This window comes from Telopea speciosissima, unplaced genomic scaffold (assembly GCF_018873765.1).
Source record: "Telopea speciosissima isolate NSW1024214 ecotype Mountain lineage unplaced genomic scaffold, Tspe_v1 Tspe_v1.0012, whole genome shotgun sequence".
Lineage (NCBI taxonomy): Eukaryota > Viridiplantae > Streptophyta > Magnoliopsida > Proteales > Proteaceae > Telopea > Telopea speciosissima.
In genome coordinates, this window is record NW_025317348.1 from 989,627 (window position 1) to 1,008,186 (window position 18,560).

General features: G+C 48.7%; 3 protein-coding genes and 1 long non-coding RNA gene across 4 annotated transcripts in view; 1 reads left to right on the top strand and 3 right to left on the bottom strand.

The window, feature by feature from the left end:
* The window catches only part of LOC122647108, a 63,367-nt gene extending 62,381 nt beyond the window's left edge, over positions 1 to 986 (top strand). The window contains exon 4 of the long non-coding RNA XR_006330792.1: positions 1 to 986. This exon is cut by the window's left edge and continues 612 nt beyond it. This is a non-coding gene — a long non-coding RNA (uncharacterized LOC122647108).
* Positions 987 to 7,230: 6,244 nt separating this feature from the next.
* LOC122647041 (ribosomal protein S3, mitochondrial) lies at positions 7,231 to 11,173 on the bottom strand. Its single transcript, XM_043840559.1, has 2 exons — positions 10,934 to 11,173; positions 7,231 to 8,919 (listed from the first exon to the last, which is right to left on the bottom strand). Exons 1-2 carry the CDS (start codon positions 11,005 to 11,007, stop codon positions 7,302 to 7,304), a joined length of 1,692 nt encoding a protein of 563 aa, XP_043696494.1. The 5' UTR covers positions 11,008 to 11,173; the 3' UTR covers positions 7,231 to 7,301.
* Positions 11,045 to 12,006, bottom strand: LOC122647069 (60S ribosomal protein L2, mitochondrial-like). Its single transcript, XM_043840586.1, has one exon. It carries the CDS (start codon positions 11,887 to 11,889, stop codon positions 11,275 to 11,277), a length of 615 nt encoding a protein of 204 aa, XP_043696521.1. The 5' UTR covers positions 11,890 to 12,006; the 3' UTR covers positions 11,045 to 11,274.
* A 1,926-nt stretch (positions 12,007 to 13,932) lies between these two features.
* On the bottom strand, positions 13,933 to 16,184 carry LOC122647089 (60S ribosomal protein L2, mitochondrial). Its single transcript, XM_043840604.1, is given in 4 exon segments — positions 13,933 to 14,018; positions 14,020 to 14,164; positions 14,166 to 14,238; positions 14,587 to 16,184. Coding segments are annotated over 4 exon segments (1,146 nt in total). The 5' UTR covers positions 15,476 to 16,184; the 3' UTR covers positions 13,933 to 13,979.
* Positions 16,185 to 18,560: the final 2,376 nt, after the last annotated feature.

The following is an 18,560-nucleotide window of genomic DNA, read 5'->3' on the forward strand; positions in this document are numbered from 1 at the left end:
AATCTAATCCCATTTTTATTCTCCGCGGGATCTCTGTTTCCCAGCCACTAAGGTTCCGTTCGGTCCTCTTCCCCATGGGTATGGTATATGAACGTGAGAGCAGAGCAGGAAGTTATAGCATAAGAAATCCTTCTATTCCAATAGGCCGAGTGAACTGCATGTGTCCTGCCTCCGGGGAATCACGCCTATCGAATGAATGATTGAAGAAAGAAATGCACTTTGTCCAGAGTTCGTTTTTCGACACGCCTTTTAGCTTAGCTCGTAGTGGAGCAAAAAAAAGCCATTTTGCTTCTTCGGATTCTTTTTTTAAGGCGCGCGCGAGAAAGAGAAGGCGCTCCTATTTCAGACTTTAGATATGCCTTACCATTGAACCATTGAAAGTGCACGCCCACTTCCGTTTCCTTGCAATGAGCTTCCTCCAGGGGGCATTCTCCACAAACTGAGTGTTTCCAGAGATTGATTTTGTCCCCTGTTCCAGGAACCCAGGTGGTGATTGAATTAGATTCAATGTTTTAATCATTCCCATCCACCCGGCCGGGAAAGAAAGGTTTCTCCTATTTTCTGAGCTTTTATATTCTCTTTCATTCTTCGAAAGGTTTTTCTCTACCATTACCATAAAGCGATTTCTGCCCACAGAGTCGAAGATGTTAGAGTTCTCCATCATTGTTTAGCTCTGAGCATTCGGCTGACACTCCCACCGCGACACCCGGTTGGCACTCACAAAGTGCCAACCGGGTGCAGCTGAACTAGAGGCGTTGTTGAAGGAGTCGTTGAATATTGTATACCCCGACTGTTTCAGAGGAGCGCAATTTGACTCGATTCAATCATTCCTGCCTTCCTGTTGCATTTTCATTCATTATGCACCTCTAATCAGTATATATTTTATAGAGAGAACTACTTCCTTAGCTGATCTTCATCTCTAATAGATCTTCCAATCTATATTCTTTTTCGGACTTCTACAGTCGCATCGGGCGATTGATAAAAGTCAAATAAATCCGTAAAAAACTTCCTTATGATTTGATCCTAATGGCAGTACAAAACTCATGGCCGTCAATAGGTTGAATTCTTGATCGAGCAAATCATTAAAGAATTCCTATATTTCAACCCTCTAGTAAATAAATTCCCTCTGGCATCGGATACGGCATATCGATCATTTCTCCTCCGGTCCAATCAGTTCAATTGAGAGCTGCCCCTCTCATATCAGCATGCCTCCTTGGCCGAGATCTAATGTGATTATCTCCCACAACTGATCTTCCCCGACCCTACCTACCATTCCTGTGTTTCAATAAAGAAGTAGGCGAAGCTGCTGATAACTGCCATCCCTGGGGGATATTCAATCCTATCAATTCACTTGCCCCTGCGTAATAGACAAAAACACCGAAAGAGGCAACTTTTCTCAGTAATGGACTTCCTATCCCGGGTGCTCAAAGCCTGTCGGTGCCCCTCAGCTTGTTGGATGAGTAATGCATCATGAAGAGGAAGAGTCTTTGTCTTTCCTTCCTTTATCTATGAACTCGAACTCAAAAAATCATTCTTCGAGCCATCTCCGACTCATCCATTATGTCTGGCCATAATGACTGGTGGCATTCAATGCTGACTGGCTATCCATTTTTGGGGTAATCGACAAAAAGTGGGACTGATTCCGATCTGATCCTGCCTGTCACTCCGGGCAATCAGTGACCTCTTCCGAGCAGCTTTTGATCTCTGGTCGAACAAGCCTGCTTTTCCTGGATTTCATCAGATGGGTGGGCGGTCACTTCAGTCTCAGTCTTCAAGATCGCCTTACCGGCGCCTTTCCTTTCCTCTTTCTCCTGTTCTCGATTCCACGGGGGATAATAGATCTGATAGGTGTCATTCAAGGGGATTCGATTGAACTGATTCTGATCCGAGCACCGATTAGAAGGCCTTCATCGCTCCTGTCACTGGTAACTGATACCTCTGGAAGGGGAATCTGATCTCTTGTCCGCGGGAGAGTTAGAGCAGCAGAGAATTCCTCCTATCTTCAGTAGTGCCCTCTAGCTGGATCAGGAGTGGAATGTGAGCGGACTTTCAAGGTGGTGCATGAATCAGTGATTTGCTCCCTCCTCCTATCCCGGGTCCTGATTTTGTATCGAACTTAAGATCCTTCGGGTGGGTGCACCAGACATAATGGATGAGTCGGATTCCCCAGCAGATACCGGTGAAGAAGATCCCCATGAATCAGTCCGAGACCCCTAGTGAACCTCTGGAATCGGCGTTTATTGGACCCGCCCGACCTCCTATCCTCCCATGCAACTCAGTCTTGGGAGTTCCATCTTCCCTAGGCTTGGCCGCTATTTACTACTGGATCGGCAATAAAGAGGTTTCATCTCTTTTTCAAAGCCTATAATCCTAGGGGTTCCTTGTCTGTCGGTCGAAGAAGGCCACAAGTGGAAGCAACCGATGCTTTGGTCATTCAGGCTTACAGCACCTTGCTGCCAGTCCGTGCTTGCTGTCATGCTGGCAAAAGCAGGGGTTTCGGCCGGTTTTACCTACTATTGGATTTGAACCAATGACTCTCGCCGTATGAAAGCGATACTCTAACCGCTGAGTCAAGTAGGTCAAGCTGAGTCAAGTCAGAGAAAATAGACCTATAAGAGAAAGCCGCGCAACCAGAGTTCTCCGCGGGGCGGAGCGCTAAGAAAGAGAAAGCGTTATCACTATACGAAATGAAGCAGCGGCTAGCACGCTAAGATCAACCACTTGGAGAACGCGGAGCCTTTCTTTCTCGGTCGTCTGTCTTAATAAGTTAAGTTGATTCCGATTCATGCGGTCGTTCTCTGCTGCATTGGTGTTTTCACTCCCCACTCTCCACCATAACAAAATGTTTCCACCATATCTCAGGAGTAGTCAAACAAAGGAAGTACGGCGGGTCCGAGTAGGAAAAAATGCACTAAGAAGTGGGACATACAACAATGGATCAATTCATTCAACAAGATCCGTTCGGATCGGACCAGGATGAATGGGATTGGTCTGACCTCTCGCTCGGATGTAAGACTCCCGCCGCCGACAGATGTCCCATGCCACGTTTCGTGAACAGCTATGCCCGAGAATGAATGAATTGTGATATAGCGCCGAATAAGCCACTGCCCATTGAGACTTTAAGGGAGAGGAAATAGGGGGCCCTATACCATACATCCTGCTGCCTCGGGACGACTGCACGTTACATCATAGCAGCACGACCAAATGGAGGGTGGTCTACGATCACAAACTCCGGCAACAAGCAAGGGCCCGACTATATACAACGGCTAGCGCGCCCTTTAGAGTAAGTAAAGCGCGGTAGCGCAGTAGTTTTCTTTGCGGGGCGCAGGAGCGCCCCTATAAAGTAAGGCGTTTTCCCCTATAGAGTCAGTATTGGGGCTTCGCATACTAAGAAAGAAAGAATAAGTAAGCTAAAGCTACCTCCCGTCTTCTCAAATGAAGCATCCATTTAGCTGGCCAATAACAAACAATTGTCCGGGGATTTTGCTGTTTGAAATGACATGTTGGGCTTTCATTATTCTAACTTTTATTGAACTTGTCTTATCAAGACATTTCTTGGATGTCTCCTGCAACCCGACAACTGGACTCACCATCGCCGACACATCAAAATGACGAACTTTATCCTTTATACTTGGCTGGTGTGGTGGCCACCTCAATGAAAGGGGCTGTCTCGAGTTGCGAAACCATTGGCATTGGGGCTCTTTCATACTGTCTTTGACACATTAGCAATTTCCTTCTCTGCTCCACAACTTATGATTGAAAGTTCATTCCTAGAGAATCAGAAGAATCTCTCGAGTCAACATTTGAAGTTCAGTCATTCGTTTATGTAAGGCCGAAATGAGAGCGCTGCAGTGCTTTTGAAAGTCCTAATTTCTCGATCCTTCACTGAAAGCTTCTTTTCTTCTGAGTCTCAATCAGTGCAGGCCCCTAGTCAGTATGAAGGCTTATCTGCCTCTCGGCTTCTTCAAACTCTTTCTGTAACTCTGCCCATTTAAGCTTATTGGCAATATCACAGGCATGCCCTGCATACTCCTTCTGTAGCTCAGCCTGCTGAGCCGTCTTTTCTATTAACTCATTATATATCTTTAGCGATCCGCCGTGCTGTTTCCAAATCAAGTGCTGTAGCTTGAGGGGCACTCATCTGACTCATATGAACTGACGCCTCGGCTGCCCTATAATCGCATCGCCTTCATCTTTGACCTGGGCCTATTCACCTGTGGAGTTAAGGCTGGAATAGAGAATGAATCCGAATCATAGTAAAGTGTCTTATTTTTTTTTTCGACGGGATTTCTCTTCAGTCAGTGCTTTCATTGTAATTAGCTTCTCAGCGTCAGTTGGGGGTGGGGTAAGGCTTTTACGTCCTGTAACTTCTTTTTGATTATTAAGAAACTGGTAGGGGTCCTCGCCTAAGCCCCCGAAAGAGAGTATGGATCACTATGTCTCAAAAATGCGTCTTGCTTAGTAAGGCGCTTTGGGCGGTATAGTGGCTGTTCTTATGCCGCTATTAGTAGATCAAACGCTCCTCTTTCTCTGATCTTTCGGAGTAGATCTTTCCTTAGTCGAGTCAGATCTCGCCCAGAGATTTCGTTTGCTGTTGGAGTGATTAGCCCCAATTTTTTGCAGATGGTTTTGGGAATGGAGAAAGAGGACATCGAGTAGAGAGGGAGGGAATTGGTCACGACTTTAATGAGTGTGGTGCGTCCCGCTTGGGAGAGCAGCTTAGACTTCCACCCCTGAATCCTGTTGTCAAGACGGTCAAGGAGACATGAGAAAGCAGCTTGTTTGGATTTGCCAAAAAAGAGAGGGAGGCAGCTGAGTTATCAGGTCCTGATTACCTAGTAGTCGAACTCCCAACAGACGACGTAACATGCGTGAATGCCTAGATGCTACGTTTCTGCTGAACACAATTCCTAATTTTGAGTTCTTTATCTTCTGACCAGAAGCCCTCTCATATTCTAACAACAGATCCTTCATTGTTCGTGCATCCAACAGGGATGCTCGACAAAAGAGGAAACAATCATCTGCAAAGAGCAGATGGGAGATGGGGGGACTTCGTCTTGCAACCAACATTCCTTGTAGATGCTGGGCTTCAGCTTGGCGTTGAAGAATTCGCGACAAGCCTTCAGCACATAAAATGAACAAGTAAGGTCTCTCGAGCCTTGCCTCAGTCCCCGAGAGGGTACGATGTGACCCATGGGTGACCCGTTGAGCAAGACAGAGAAGGATACTGTGGACACGCATTGAAAGCCCACGGAGCGGTTACAGAAGTCCAAAGAAAATCCCATCGCCTCCATGACCTTCATAAGATAAGGCCATTCGATGTGGTCATAAGCTTTAGACATGTGACGCTTGAGACCCATTAATCCCCCCCGTCCACGTTTCTTTTTAAGTGTGTGTAGCAGTTCATGTGCAATGAGGACATTGTCTGAGATCTGGCGCTTGGGGACAAAGGCGCTCTGATAAGGTGAGATGAGGGATGGTAAAAGAGGCCGTAAACGGTTGGCGAGGACTTTGGCGATTATTTTGTATGCCACATTACACAAACTAATGGGTCGGTAGTCTGACACGGTGCACGGGGCAGATGATTTAGAGATGAGCACAATATGGGTATGGTTCAGTTTGTGAAGGAGATAACCACTGCGGAAAAAGTGTTCCAACATATGCCAGATATCTTCTCCCAGAATGTCCCAATAGGTCTGAAAGAACATCGCCGGGTAACCATCAGGACCTGGTGCTTTCCATCCTCCTATTTGAAAGGCCGCCTGTCCGTTTTGAAAAGCCAGGGCGACTTCTGCCGGTGAGACCACACCAGTCCACTATCAGGCGAGGTGTGAAGCGATCTCGTACTAAACGAAACGACTAACCCTTATTAGAGCAAAGGCGAGGCGCCTTTAGCCTTTATCTTTATTAGTAGTAAGTATAGTAGGGCCGTTGCTTGTTTAGTAAAGCGCTAACGCGCATCCAAGAATCAACGGATGAGCCCCTATTCGAGTAAGGCGCGCGAAGACGTTGCGCGTTAGCGCATCCGGCTTCTTGCTTGCTGGGGGCGCGTTAGCCCAATTGTTATAGTTTTGGTTTTCTTGCTGGCTCGAAAGCTATTCTATTTACTTAATAATATAATGGTAAGGGTGCTTGAGCGCTGACGCGGCTTTTTGGCCGTATCTTGCTGGGGGCAAGCACTTGGGCGGAGTAAAGCTGATCGTAGAGCACCGTTGCGCTAACGCGCGCGCTGTAGTTTTTCAGCTGGGCGCGCTAGCGCACTCCGGCTTGAAAGCCTACGTTTGCTTGTTTGAGCTTGTTGGCTTGCTTCATTGTTATTTATACACTACCTGAATTTACTTACTTGGTAGCCTACGTGAGTATCCGGATGGATGGATAGAGACTGATCCCTTTCTACATACATAGCCCACACCCCCCATATACTAAAATAAAGACTTTTCCTCCTTTCTCCCATTTCGGAGATCAACTCCTTTCTTTCCTCATCATTCAACATTGAACTGATGATCCGAAGGGGCGCTTGTTCTGCTGGGCGGCTAAAGGAAGGCAATCACGACGAGGCCGGGGGCCGGGGAGAAAAAAAAACGACTCCCATTTCAAAAATGGAACCGCTGCGCCCCTAAGGTCATCCTTTCCTGAATCTTAGCTCTTCTCTTTCTTATTCTTACTACTATCACTTTCCAAACCGGGCCGGAAATTCTAAACCGTAACGTTTCAGGGTAGTACGCCTGGAGGTATCAAGATACCACGTCGTACAATTTCGGCGATTAAAAAAATAAAGGAGTATATCCCTCTCCCTTAGTGTCTTTCCACTTCCGTCGTTCAGGAACAAACACAACAAACACTTCGCCTAATTCTTTTGAGTCCCGGCCCGGTTTTTCCCCACTAACCAATTACGTTACGACCACTGAACAAACTTGGTTGACGAACATGGTTTATGCGCCGCTAATGTAGCGGCTTGTCGAGCATTTGACAAACTCACACCATCCATTTCAAATGGGATTTGTCCCGTGGACACACGAGCAATCCAACCCGTAGGATTTCCTTTTCCTCTTCCCATTCTCACTTCTGTAGGTTTCCCGGTAATAGGGAGATCTGCGAGAACTCTTACCCATATCTTACCATTTCTTCGGGATTGTCCGCTCATAGCACGATGGAATTGTCCGATTGTAGCCCGACGCGCTGCTTCAATGGCTCGATATGAAAGACGACCAGCTCTACAACTTTGAGTGCCATATCTTCCAAAACCAAGTTGTGTACCGTCCGGTTCGCGACCCCTACTACATCTGCCCTTACGATATTTACTATATTTCGTACGTTTCGGATATAGCACGTCCCTTATTTTTTTTACTATATGAGATCCGCACTTTGACACCTGAGATTCCGTAACGAGTAGATACTTCCGCAGGAGCATAATCGATTTTCTGGTTAAATACATTACGAGATGTTTTTCCATACTTTCCGCATTCAGTTCTAGCTATTTCTGCACCTTCTGATCGACCTGAACAACAAATACGGATCCCCTCCACCCCTTTTGGCATTACTAATGGAATATCCTTCACTATTTGACTAAAAATGGAACGAAATGATCTTGTTTTGTTCCTCGGTTGAAAAGAGATGTCTTGAGCAATCGGAGAAGCACTTTGATAAACAGATTTGATCTTGACCGACTCAATTAAGGTATTAGTCTTTGTTCTATTAGACAACAAAGATCGCATTTTTTTCACTTCGTTCAAATAAGAGTTGTACCCGTACGGAATTCTTCTGTTTCTCAGTATGATCTCTATCATCATCTCTATTCCCTTTATCAATTCTCCTATCCCACCTAGGTCTATGAATTTCTCTATCAATTCCATTACCTTCTCCTTACCCATGAGGTTCCAACATTTGATCCTTAATTGACCTAGGAGTTGTTCCCGGGCATCCTCAAAATAAAGGTTCTTAGACAGCCCAAGCCCATCCCTTGGAAAGAAAAAGGTAGCACCGAAGAAAGGAAAGAGCGAGATGGTGGTTTTTGTTGTTCCCGCGAAGCGAAGATCATTCGCTTGGCGAATGAAGTGGGTCAACCTCTTTTTGGCTTCGGCCAAACACTTTTTCTCGCTGGTCGAGCTTTCTACAAAAAAAGCGATGCGAGAACGTATTCTCTTATCAAAGCTTCTTTCCTGTTCATTCGCTCCCCCCATCGTAGATGGTTCAGCCACGCCCGGTGCCACGAAATGATTGAGAACTACGACGGGGTCGAAATGAATTTTGTTCTTTGTATTCAATAAGTATTGCATGACCGAATAATTCAAGGAGGGGCGCACTGCAGGGAGGGTCCTTTTAAGTAGATGACTCGTCGGGCCGTCGGAGCGGGACTTCTTTGGGAAAAAGAACTTGAATAACTTCGTTTTTCTGGAGGAGTCGTCATTTTCTATCAGGAACGCTATGTCATTTACAACCCCGGCGTATTTCGGATGCTTGAAGGCCCCGCTGACCCGAAGTGATTTAGAAAGATTCTTCTTTCTCGATGGTGATCGGTCATGGTATCCATAGCGTTGCTTCTTTTTCGGCCAAATCCTGATTTCGTTTTGCTTCTCCCGGTCGTCGAGCCTGATCGACTCGACTCTTTTCCCTGCCCCCCGGCCTCTCACTTCGTTTCGTTCTTCTTCTGTACCGTCGCTTGAATGAAGACACCCGATCGGCCCGACTTTCCCAAAAGCCCACCACCGGCCCTTCTCCTTTCCGGGTCTGGATTTGTCGCGTCGTTTCAGTCGTCGTGGTCGACGGGGAAGAAAGAAATGAATGAATGTTCTTTTGGGAAAATGTAGAATAATACACCTACCGAGACGAAAGCCAAAGGTGAGTCTCGTAGGTGGACGTATCGAACCGAAATAAGATCTCAGATTGACATCTTGATACACTGATTTACCATAATAATAAATAGAGTCAATGGTGACTCCGCCGTGGGAAGAGCCGCTTCTTTCTTGCTTGATAGGGGGGGCTTCCATTCACCAGCGCAGACTAAAAGTGCTCTCCGAACCGTGCTGGATAGTCACCCATCACACGGCTCTCAAACCCAACCTGTGGTGGATCCCGGGGGACAAAGTCAAAGCGCTTGATCCTTTGCCCCATACTTTGAGATGCTCCTCCCCGCCGATCAAGCAGCGACGCTGCTCGTGATAGGCTTAGCTTAAGCCGCTAACGTTCGGTTCGGATAAGTCAAGTCCCTTCGGTCGGTTCGCTCAGGTGGTCTTCCCTTATCTTCCCTAACGTTCAGAGTTGTTCTGGTTTGAGAAAGGAGCACCGGCCGAGCGCCCTGAATGAATAAGAAATGGACAGCAGAGGGAATCAATGATTCTTATTCGACCGATAATCAGCTAGCAACATGTCGATTACACACCGGAGGTTGGTAAGAACTGAGGGACAATGCCCCCCTAACCTAAGTGGGCCTACCAGCGAAGCAACTGGTACTTGATCGGGCGGGGGGCGTTTGGTTTCGTGCAACGCCCCCGCAGCAGGAAGAGGCAGTTGTCATTTGAAAGGAAACGCCCCCACCCCAGAAGGGCGCCCTCGCTCTCTTGGCAAAACGCTTCGAAACGAAAGAAGAACGTCTCGCCAAGGCCCCGCCCGCCCCCTTTCTTTGCCCGCCGGCCGCCTAGCTCGTTCTTCCATTTTGAGATCTGGATAGAGTCTCGCTCCGGGGGAAGCATGGATTCTTTAGATCTAAAGAATCCATGCAGCAAGCTGAAAAAGCCTTACCCCTATATAAAAGGGCGCTCCTGCGCTCCAGCGAAGAAAACTACAGGGGTGGTCGGAGACCAGGGCGAAGAAAGCCCCAACTCTAAACCTTTTAAGGGCTAACGCGCGCCCCCCTATGAGTAAGTAATAGTAAGGCCTTTTCTTTGTGATCGTAGACCACCCTCCGTTTGCAGGTTAGGGGCTTTCGAGCTATTCTATTTACTTAAGAATAGTAAGGGTGCACCGTTTGCTGGCTTCAAAGTGCTAGTTGTAGCGCGCTAGCCTTTTTCCGCAGGCTGCTAGTTTAGTTGTAGCGCGCTAGCGCGCGCTGATTTACAACCAGCCTGTTCTACGAATCTACAACTCTCTTTACTGAGCGAGACTCCATCCATATCCCAACTAGTGGTTATTCTGATTTTTCCATTCTATGATTTGTTTGACAGCTTACACTAGGCTCCACTTTAGATAGGGTTTTCGGTCAACATCAAGATAGGTCAGGGGCGCGTCGGAACGGTCGGTAGCTGCTTAGTCTCATCCGAGAGTCCAATCTCTTTGTACTGCTTTTGTGTCTTTGAATAAAAAGAAAGAAGGGGGTCGATTTAGGCTCCTTCCCTTCCACTGCATAGCTGCGCTAGCAGGTACTACGAGCCCTCTGTCCCACGCATCTAACCAGCTCGCGTGGTTCACCGGTTCCACCGAAAACTCTCATTTGTTGAAGCGGAGCATAGTGCGCTTTAGGCGCCGAGCGAGAAACGTCTCTTCTTTCGTTTCGGTTTATTCACTGATCTGAAACGAAGCACTTGTTTTCTTATTGATTCCAGGGGCGGCGGCGTTCTTGAATTCAGTCTATCCGAACCGAATTAGCACTTCTCAGATCAGGCTAGGCCTCTCCAGCTGAGCTGGGCGCCGGGGCCCTGGATGCGCTAGCGATCGGCACATAGGGGAGTGGTTGCCCGGGTTTCTCGGCCTGGTATCCTGCACCTCGCGTTCATGATATCTACATTCAACTGCGCCCCGGAGACACGGTCGAAGCACGCCCGTCCAGTGTGCTTCTTTCACGACATGCTCTGGTCCCGGGTGTCTTCCTGTGGTCTTCTAGCGTTAGAAGAAGTCGTGTCCGTCCCGGACATCTGCAACGTCCTCCCACGCCTTTTTTTTTAATATGGGACAAACTGAAGGAAAAGACTGAGCCATTCGGTGACTTTCGCGGTCGCCCTCACTGAACCGACTTGGATCTGAACTACGATTCAGATCAAGTCTTACCGAAATCGGATTTCCTTTTCGTGCCATATGCGCTTAGACTTTACTTTTTCCCCTTTTTTCTTCCCGGTCCAATATTTGTTCTCGAAGGTCTTCGTTTCCGTGTAGAAGCAAACTCTCCAAATTTATGACCAACCTTTCCTTCAGTGATCTTACAACGAACAGGAGTTTTTCCATTGTAAATTCGTACGGAGCAATCAACGAATTCCGGCGAAATAGAAGATCTCTTTTCTTCTGCATTCTCAACAGGAATGCATCAACAAGACTGCCCTTCCATATAGATCGTCGTGGCATGAACTAATTTCTGCGTTTCCCCACCCCTGCCCGAAATCCAGCTTTGGTGGGCTTCCCCCAAGGTGACACCGAAGGTCTACCTCCTTTCGTGCGCCCCTCACCTCCTCCATGAGGATGATCCACTGGATTCATTGCAACACCACGAACAATGGGGCGTCTGCCTAACCACCGGCTTTGTCCAGCTTTTCTAAGCTTACGTGCACCATGGTTGGGATTGGAAACTATACCAATAGTAGCTCGGCATCGGGAATCAATGAGTTTTTCAACACCCGAAGGTAGCCGCACAAGACATTGTGGTGCTGGTTCCTTCATTATTTTTGCAAAAGTTCCTGCGGCTCGAGCCAGCTTTGCGCCTTGACCTGGATTACATTCAATATCATGTACCCATGTTCCTATACGTATATCGGCTAATGGTATGCAATTTCCTATTTGAGAATTTAGATCAAGTATATCGTATCTATAAGCAGGGGGGCGTGGCCAAGAAGCAGCCAGCTGACTGCCCCCTTCCACCCGGCCTTTATTCGCTGTGTGAACAAGGTCTTGGTATGTATGGGCATTCTGGGCAGGTCGCAAGAAGCCGCTGGTCGAAGGTTTGGACCAATCGCAATTCATCACCATCTTGCCCGCTTCCAATTGATGACTGGCTATTATATAAGTGTTGACCTAAGCCCCTGTGCTGGGGCTCGGCTCCCGAACCGTACGTGAGCTGCCTCGTACGGCTCTTCCTAAGAACTTGAAGCCCCCTCTCTCTAAATATTTTTTTTATAAATTGATTTACAAGACAAAAAAGACTTTTTCAAAAAGCCTTCGCCCTCCTATTCAACGGGGCTATTAGAGAAGCAGCTTCGTTTCTTGACTTCTTTGCTCAGTCAAGCTTCCTTGTTCCTTAGTGTAGTCTCGGTCCATAGTTGTTGACTCCGTTCCTTAGCCTAGTCTATATCCACAGCTGACGCAACTCCGTACCGACGCCTTTCCCTTTGTAGACGGCTAAGTGACTCTGTAACCGCTCCGTGGGCTTTTCCCCTTTGTAGAACAGCTAAGGTTAGTTGAACTCTTTCACTTACCTTCAACCAACTAAGCTATTGAATAACCAAAATCTCACTTTCTTCGACTAAGTTATTCAATAACCGCTCCGTGGGCCTCGGCTCGGCTAAGTGACTTCGTCACCGCTCCGTGGGCGTACTTATTTTCGTACTTTCTCAGGTCTAACCTTCGCCGGGCTTTCGTCCCTTCGCCTATAGGCGGCTTCGCTATCGCTCATGACTTGGTATAGAGATCTCTCCGTGTAGTCGTCGGCCTTCCCCAGAATGCCTATTATATAGTGGTCGGCCTTTCGAATGCCTCCTTCCTTACTTTTCTGAGAAGCTCTTTACGACTATAAAGGACAGGGGGCTGTTCACCTTTGGAAACTTAGCTACTTAAGTACTACTCAATACAAAAGTAAAGGCGAACGACATTCTGTTGTACAGCTACTTAATAGTACAACAATTGTCGTACTGTACTACTTACCCAAGGATTAACGGTTCCCTTTGTTTGAATAAACGCCGCCTATTAGTTAGTTTACATTACAAAGTCAACCAAGCTGAAAAACTACAGCGCGCGCGTTAGCGCAACGGTGCTCTACGATCAGCTTTACTCCGCCCAAGTGCTTGCCCCTTACTAATAAAGGGCAAACGGAGGGTGGTCTACGATCACAAACTCCGGCAACAAGCGAGAAAGCCCCTAACCGTCTAGGGTAGGGGCGCGCGTTAGCCCAACCTAGGTTAGGGGCTTTCTTCGCAAGCGGCCAAAAAGCAAGCCGCTAGGCGCTCAAGCACCCTTAGACGTAAAGGCGCTACTTAGCCCAACTCTAAACCAAGAAGAAAGTCCTTCCGCCCCTATTTGAGTAAGGCGCGCGCCAGAACAAGGCGAGCCAAAGGCTCGCTTCCGCGCCCTAGCTGATCTACGACCAAAGAAGCAACGGCTAGCTGATCTACGACCAAAGAAGCAACGTCGCTCGCGCCGTTGTGCGTTAGCATGCTTTGACGCGTTAGCACGCGCAGCAAACAAACTACTGCGCCCCTAACAGAGTCAAGGCAACGGTGGTCTACGATCAGCCGTTGCTTAGTTGCATGGGCGCGTAAGCCCGTTTATCTAGCGGTAGGCCTTTTCTTGCTGGGGGCGCGTTAGCGCATCCGGCTTCTTGCTTGCTGCTGATCGTAGACCACCCTGTTGTTTTCTTCGCTGGTCACGACATGTTGTTTGTTGATATTGATTGAGGAGTTTGATGGAGTTTAGCTTACTGAATCCATAAACCGTCAAAGTCACCGTCACTGGTACTTTGACTCTATAGGTAGGTATCGGTGGGGCTTGCGTAATGTAGTTGTAGTTAAGGCTGCATTGAAGTAGCGCTTTTCTTTTTGAAGATATACTGAAGTACCAAAGGCGAACGGGGCTCTCAGGCCGGGACGTCTGGCAGAATGCTTGGCCTCCTGCGCTGGAAGCGACACCCGAAGGGTGAGCTTCTAGCGGTTAGTTTCTAGTCTGTAGGCATTCTGGGCTGGAAGGAGGCAAGCAAATGAAGGGAGGCATTACGGGCCGACTACAAGAAGCAAAGCCCCAACTAGCTTGAATGGGACTCGACAAGTCGCTTATAGAAGGCCGACGACTACTTTAGTTCAGTAAGGGGGGAGAGAAGCGAAGCAACGCGAGCTTTAGTTGGCCGACCACTACATAAGCCGCTGGCGGAGAAAGCTCGAAGAGCTTCCCTTCATTCGTTGCTAAGCCAAGGTCCCAGGTCTCCGAGTCAGCCCGCGCTTTTTCGAAGAATCCTGCACCCATGGGCATACGGCCTGGCAGGCCTTCCCTTTCCGCCGGAGCTTCATGGGCGTTGCCCCGTTCCCCAATCAGATGTTTGGATATGAGCTATACTCCGCGAGGAGCCAAACGGGCGTATGGCCTTGCCATTTGACCTCTCTTCCCGTGTGACTAGGAATGCTCAGTGACAACCTCTCAATTGTCACCGCCTGGCCTCTCTTGCTACCACGGTAGCACCTAGTGTGGTCAGCACCAATCGTGTTCGGGCAACGAAGCTTACACTCATTCACATTGGTTCATCCTGCTATGCCCCGGGCCTTTTGCTCAACTAACGTAAAAGGTGGCCGGCCCTTCGTCAAGGCCCAGGAATCCGCTTGACATCTCAGCGGCGGGATTGGATACCCGCATCCGATCGAAGTTCCATTTGAGTGCCCCCCTAACATAAAGGAGAGCTGTGCAGTTGTGGGTCGCTTCGCGAAAGACATTGCTTAGGACCAACGGGTCACACGACAGGTGCACGATCGACTTTGCACGCTCCATCCTTCGGCCCTTCGCCTATCGGCTTGGCAGGCAAGCTACCTTGATCCGTCTTCGGCTTCGATTCGTTATGCTCAGCAGCTCCAACAAGCCCGTCAGTCTCTTGCCGCCTAAAACTCTGCCAAGAAAGCGCTGCTTTACGTTTGATCCTATGTGCCCAGAGAATGCTATGCGTTCTCCACTTTCGGACCTCGCAAAGAGAGAACGTGTTTTTTCCTCTTACTTTCTCTCTCATTCGCGGAGCGAAGAAAGCGGGCTTTGCCCCAGCTACCGCTATCCTTGGGAAACCAAAAGAGCTACCGAAGGAAAGGGATGCAGTCTCTCCCTTGGCCTTTGGAGAGGAGAGGGCAGAGAAGAAAACGTCCTTCGCGCAAGGATATACCTTGCCTGCGCTGGCTTGGCTCTTCGACCAAGGAGGCATTCTGGTAGGAAGGCCGACCACTACATAAGCCGCCATCAGTCCAGGAGAGAAGCAAGCTACCTTTCTTTGATCCACCTTCCCGGGCAGGGAAGAGAACGAAAATAGGCCGCGGATGGTGGTCGTGGTAGGTTCGAGGATCTTACGCGGCGGAGCGAACTCTTCTATCGTGTTGCATTTCCTCTGGCGGCGTAGCTGCACCCCCTCGATCCATCGTACTGGAGCGATCCGAGAAGAACGATTAGGGTCATATTCTATCCTTTCTACAATGCCCATAGACGAAGTGCTTCGTTTCAGATCAATTCTTCGCTGCAATCGCTTCGATCCACCCCCTCGGTGAAAAACCGTAATACGCCCTGAGGAATTCCTCCCAGCAGACTTCCCTGTAAAAAAAGTGAATTGTCTAAGTGCTCTCCCCTGTAGGCTTTGTCTCATTGTGTATCTCGTAATCATTCGAACCAGGCGCTTTTAGCCCACCTCCTCCTCCTCCTTCTCCTTTAGGATAGGATCGTCGTTGGTCCTTCTTTCACTTGCTTTTTTACCAGGTCCGATAGGTCGGTCGCCCGGTAGCCGCTCCGCTATGGAGCTACGTGTACACCGCCACGTCGAGACTCTCTTTCGAAAGTGAGATCACTACCGGCTTGTTGAAGAAGCCCTTCGGGCTCCCTAAATGCAGCCGTGATCTTATATACGATACCACCAGACGCGCCCCTGCCTCTTTCGCAGTCAAAACTCTCCTCTCCAGTGGGACCAGCCGGGCCAGAAGCCTCGTTTCCTTCCACTAATTCAAGCGATTCAGTCAGTAGTAAAGTCATCTCACTGAACATTGGATTATTTACAACCTCGTGAAAATAACAACGCAAAATCGAAAGTCCAATATAGCTGTTTAGCCTCATCTTCCTCCCCTTACGAAGAAGAAAATCCAGTGGGTTGTTTTGAAGACTTATAGAGCTAGTGCCGGTTTGGAACACCACCGGTGACCGAAGCAGCACCCTTTGGGGGATGGTTTCTCGATCCGATCTCTCACTTGAAGAAAGATAGCCACTGTGATTAGTATAAAATACGAGATTATGAGAGACTTCTTTTTTCAGTAAACTGAATGACTTCCGTTTTCCCTTTACTAGTAGGGGCCCAGCCCTGCTCGGCTCCGCTTACAGGTGCGGATCCTTAGCCAGTGCTGCTCCTAGGTATAGATATGCTATCGGATTGATCTGCAGCTGGTGCTTCTTGCGCTAGACGGAATGAACCCATTTCACTCGGACGGATAAGAGATGAATGCGGGACTGATTGAATACCTCGTCAAAGCCGGGGAATTGGATCATCTTGTTCGAGATGCACCTAACATACCCTTCGATGCAATAATAGCTTCAATTGGGGCCAGTGCTGATCCAACAACCCAGGGAATAACAGGAGATTACGGCGGGTCTGGTGCCCACCTCCATGGAGCAGTGAAACCGATAATTGATACCCAATCCCCGAGGCTCATTCTCCGAACACACTCCTTTGATCGCTTTTTCTCATTAAACAAAACAGGGTGTTGAGAGGCTTGGAAGCTGACGAGAGTAGGGGAAGCACCGGTTCTGGCCATGCCAGACGTTCAGAAGCCGTTCGAAATCGAATCGAGACGGACGCTTTGACTCATGCTTTTGGAGCCGTTTTATGGCAAGACGGCCGAGTGGTCGCGTACCAAAGTGAGACGTTCAATACAGCCGTCTTAAACTATCCCACGTACGAGAAGGAGATGTACACGATAGTGCTGGCTGTGAAACACTGGAGGCACTATTTGCTCGGGAAGGAGACGCTTTACGAATAGGCCACTCTGATCACAAGCCCCTTCAGTATCTACAGATGCAGTCCAAGCTTCAGGAGGCGCGTCATATGAAGTGAGTTTCAGTTCCTGCAACGGTTCGAGTTGGTGATCAAGTACAAGAAAAGAAGGGCCAACGACGGTTGCAGATTTTCTGTCCAGACCCCCAGTAGTTGCCGCAACTGCTGTTTCTACCACTTTATTGGACTTCGGGGACTTTACGGCGGAGTACTCGGAGGGACGTCAAAAGGCGTCTGGGAGAAGACGGCCCGACTGCAGACGGCAGATGGCTACAGCCGGCTAGACGACTTACTCTACAAAGACGGCAGAGTATGTCGGGCAAAGAAAGGCGTCTCGCGGTCCTTCATGACGCCAGAGTTGGATTACACTTTTGAGTGGATCAAACTCTGGCTCACCTGGAAAGGCATTCTTATTGGCCCAGGATAGAAGCAGATGTCCAACGGTGATGGGTTGTGTGTGCTCTATGCAGCACGTCGAAGCCGTCCAACAGGAAGTTGGGGCTTTATCAGCCCAATACCTTCCAGGCCATGGGAAAAATAACCATAGATTTCGTAGGACGATTGCCGGAGGGGGAATAACTACGTTTTTGTCGTAGTCGACCTTCCGGATTCAGTAAGTTCAGGTCGATGCGCTGGCCGAATTCTGCTTCCAAAATGTAGTGGTCTACTACGGACTGCCATCTTCAATCATCGTTCATCGAGCGGTTTCTCTCATCTGCCTTCTATGTATGCCTTTGTGGTCGTTAACGGGAGCAAATGAAGAGGTTTTTTTTACCCCGCACTCTATTGGCTAATCAAAGTCAAAGTGGCCAGCTTATTTTGAATGGGTCACCAATAGAACCGTCGGTTCAAAGGAAGAGAATAACACATCGGGACCACCTTTAAAGTTACCCGGTCTGGGATGAGTCCCTGCCGTTCATTCAACACTGCTACAACCGGAGCACGCATTCGTCGACCGGCAGAAGTGCTTTTTCAGTTTGTTATGGGTTCCAACCAAAGGCCCCCATGGACTTGGTAGCAGACGGTTCGGACGATGGTTGTGTCCTGAACCCAGTCAGCGGCACATCTCCGTCAGAAGCGGCTGAACAGCTGCGAGCCGTTAGTTTCCTGGAGAACGGCGGTACCACCGGCAGGTTGCTGATACTCTGGAGAAAACGCAGAGGCAACAGAAGCAAAGGCACGACCGACACGGAACCGATCATAAGTTCCAGGTGGGAGATCGAGTGTGGTTAAAGTTGCCTAAGTAAGGGTTAAAGGGTACCAACCGCAAGCTTAAACCATTGCGGGACCATTCACTCTGCAAGAGAAGGTCGGGGAGAATGCGTTCAAACTAGAACTGCCCGCCACCCCGTCTTCAATGTTGATCAGCTGAGATTGAAAGAGCCCTCCATGTTGGATGAGGCGGCTGAACCTGAGGTTGAGTTGGAGATCGACGACCTCATTCCTGATCGACAGCCGGTGTTAACCGAAGACCGGCCAAACTAAAGAGAGCCCGAAGAAGAGGGACTAAGCTCTCTCTACAGAGTGGGGTGGGAAATGTTCTCGCCACAGAAGCCAAGTGGTTCACGGCTGAACAGGTACGGAAGGAGTTCAAAGAGACAATTAAGTCAAAGTCGTGTTGGGCTGCGAGAAAAGGGAGGTTCGGAGGATCTACCGCGTCCAGTCTATTCCGAAGGTGCAAGATAGGTTCCCGATTGAAAGAAGTCCGAAA

Excerpts from the sequence above, each read along its gene's own strand:
- LOC122647041 (XM_043840559.1), bottom strand. The coding sequence starts at position 11,007 with ATGGCACGAAAAGGAAATCCGATTTCGGTAAGACTTGATCTGAATCGT. Across the intron at positions 8,920-10,933 it reads GATCCAAGTCGGTTCAGTGA|TTATTATTATGGTAAATCAG; the intron begins GGGCGACCGCGA and ends CATTGACTCTAT.
- LOC122647069 (XM_043840586.1), bottom strand. The coding sequence starts at position 11,889 with ATGGTGATGAATTGCGATTGGTCCAAACCTTCGACCAGCGGCTTCTTG.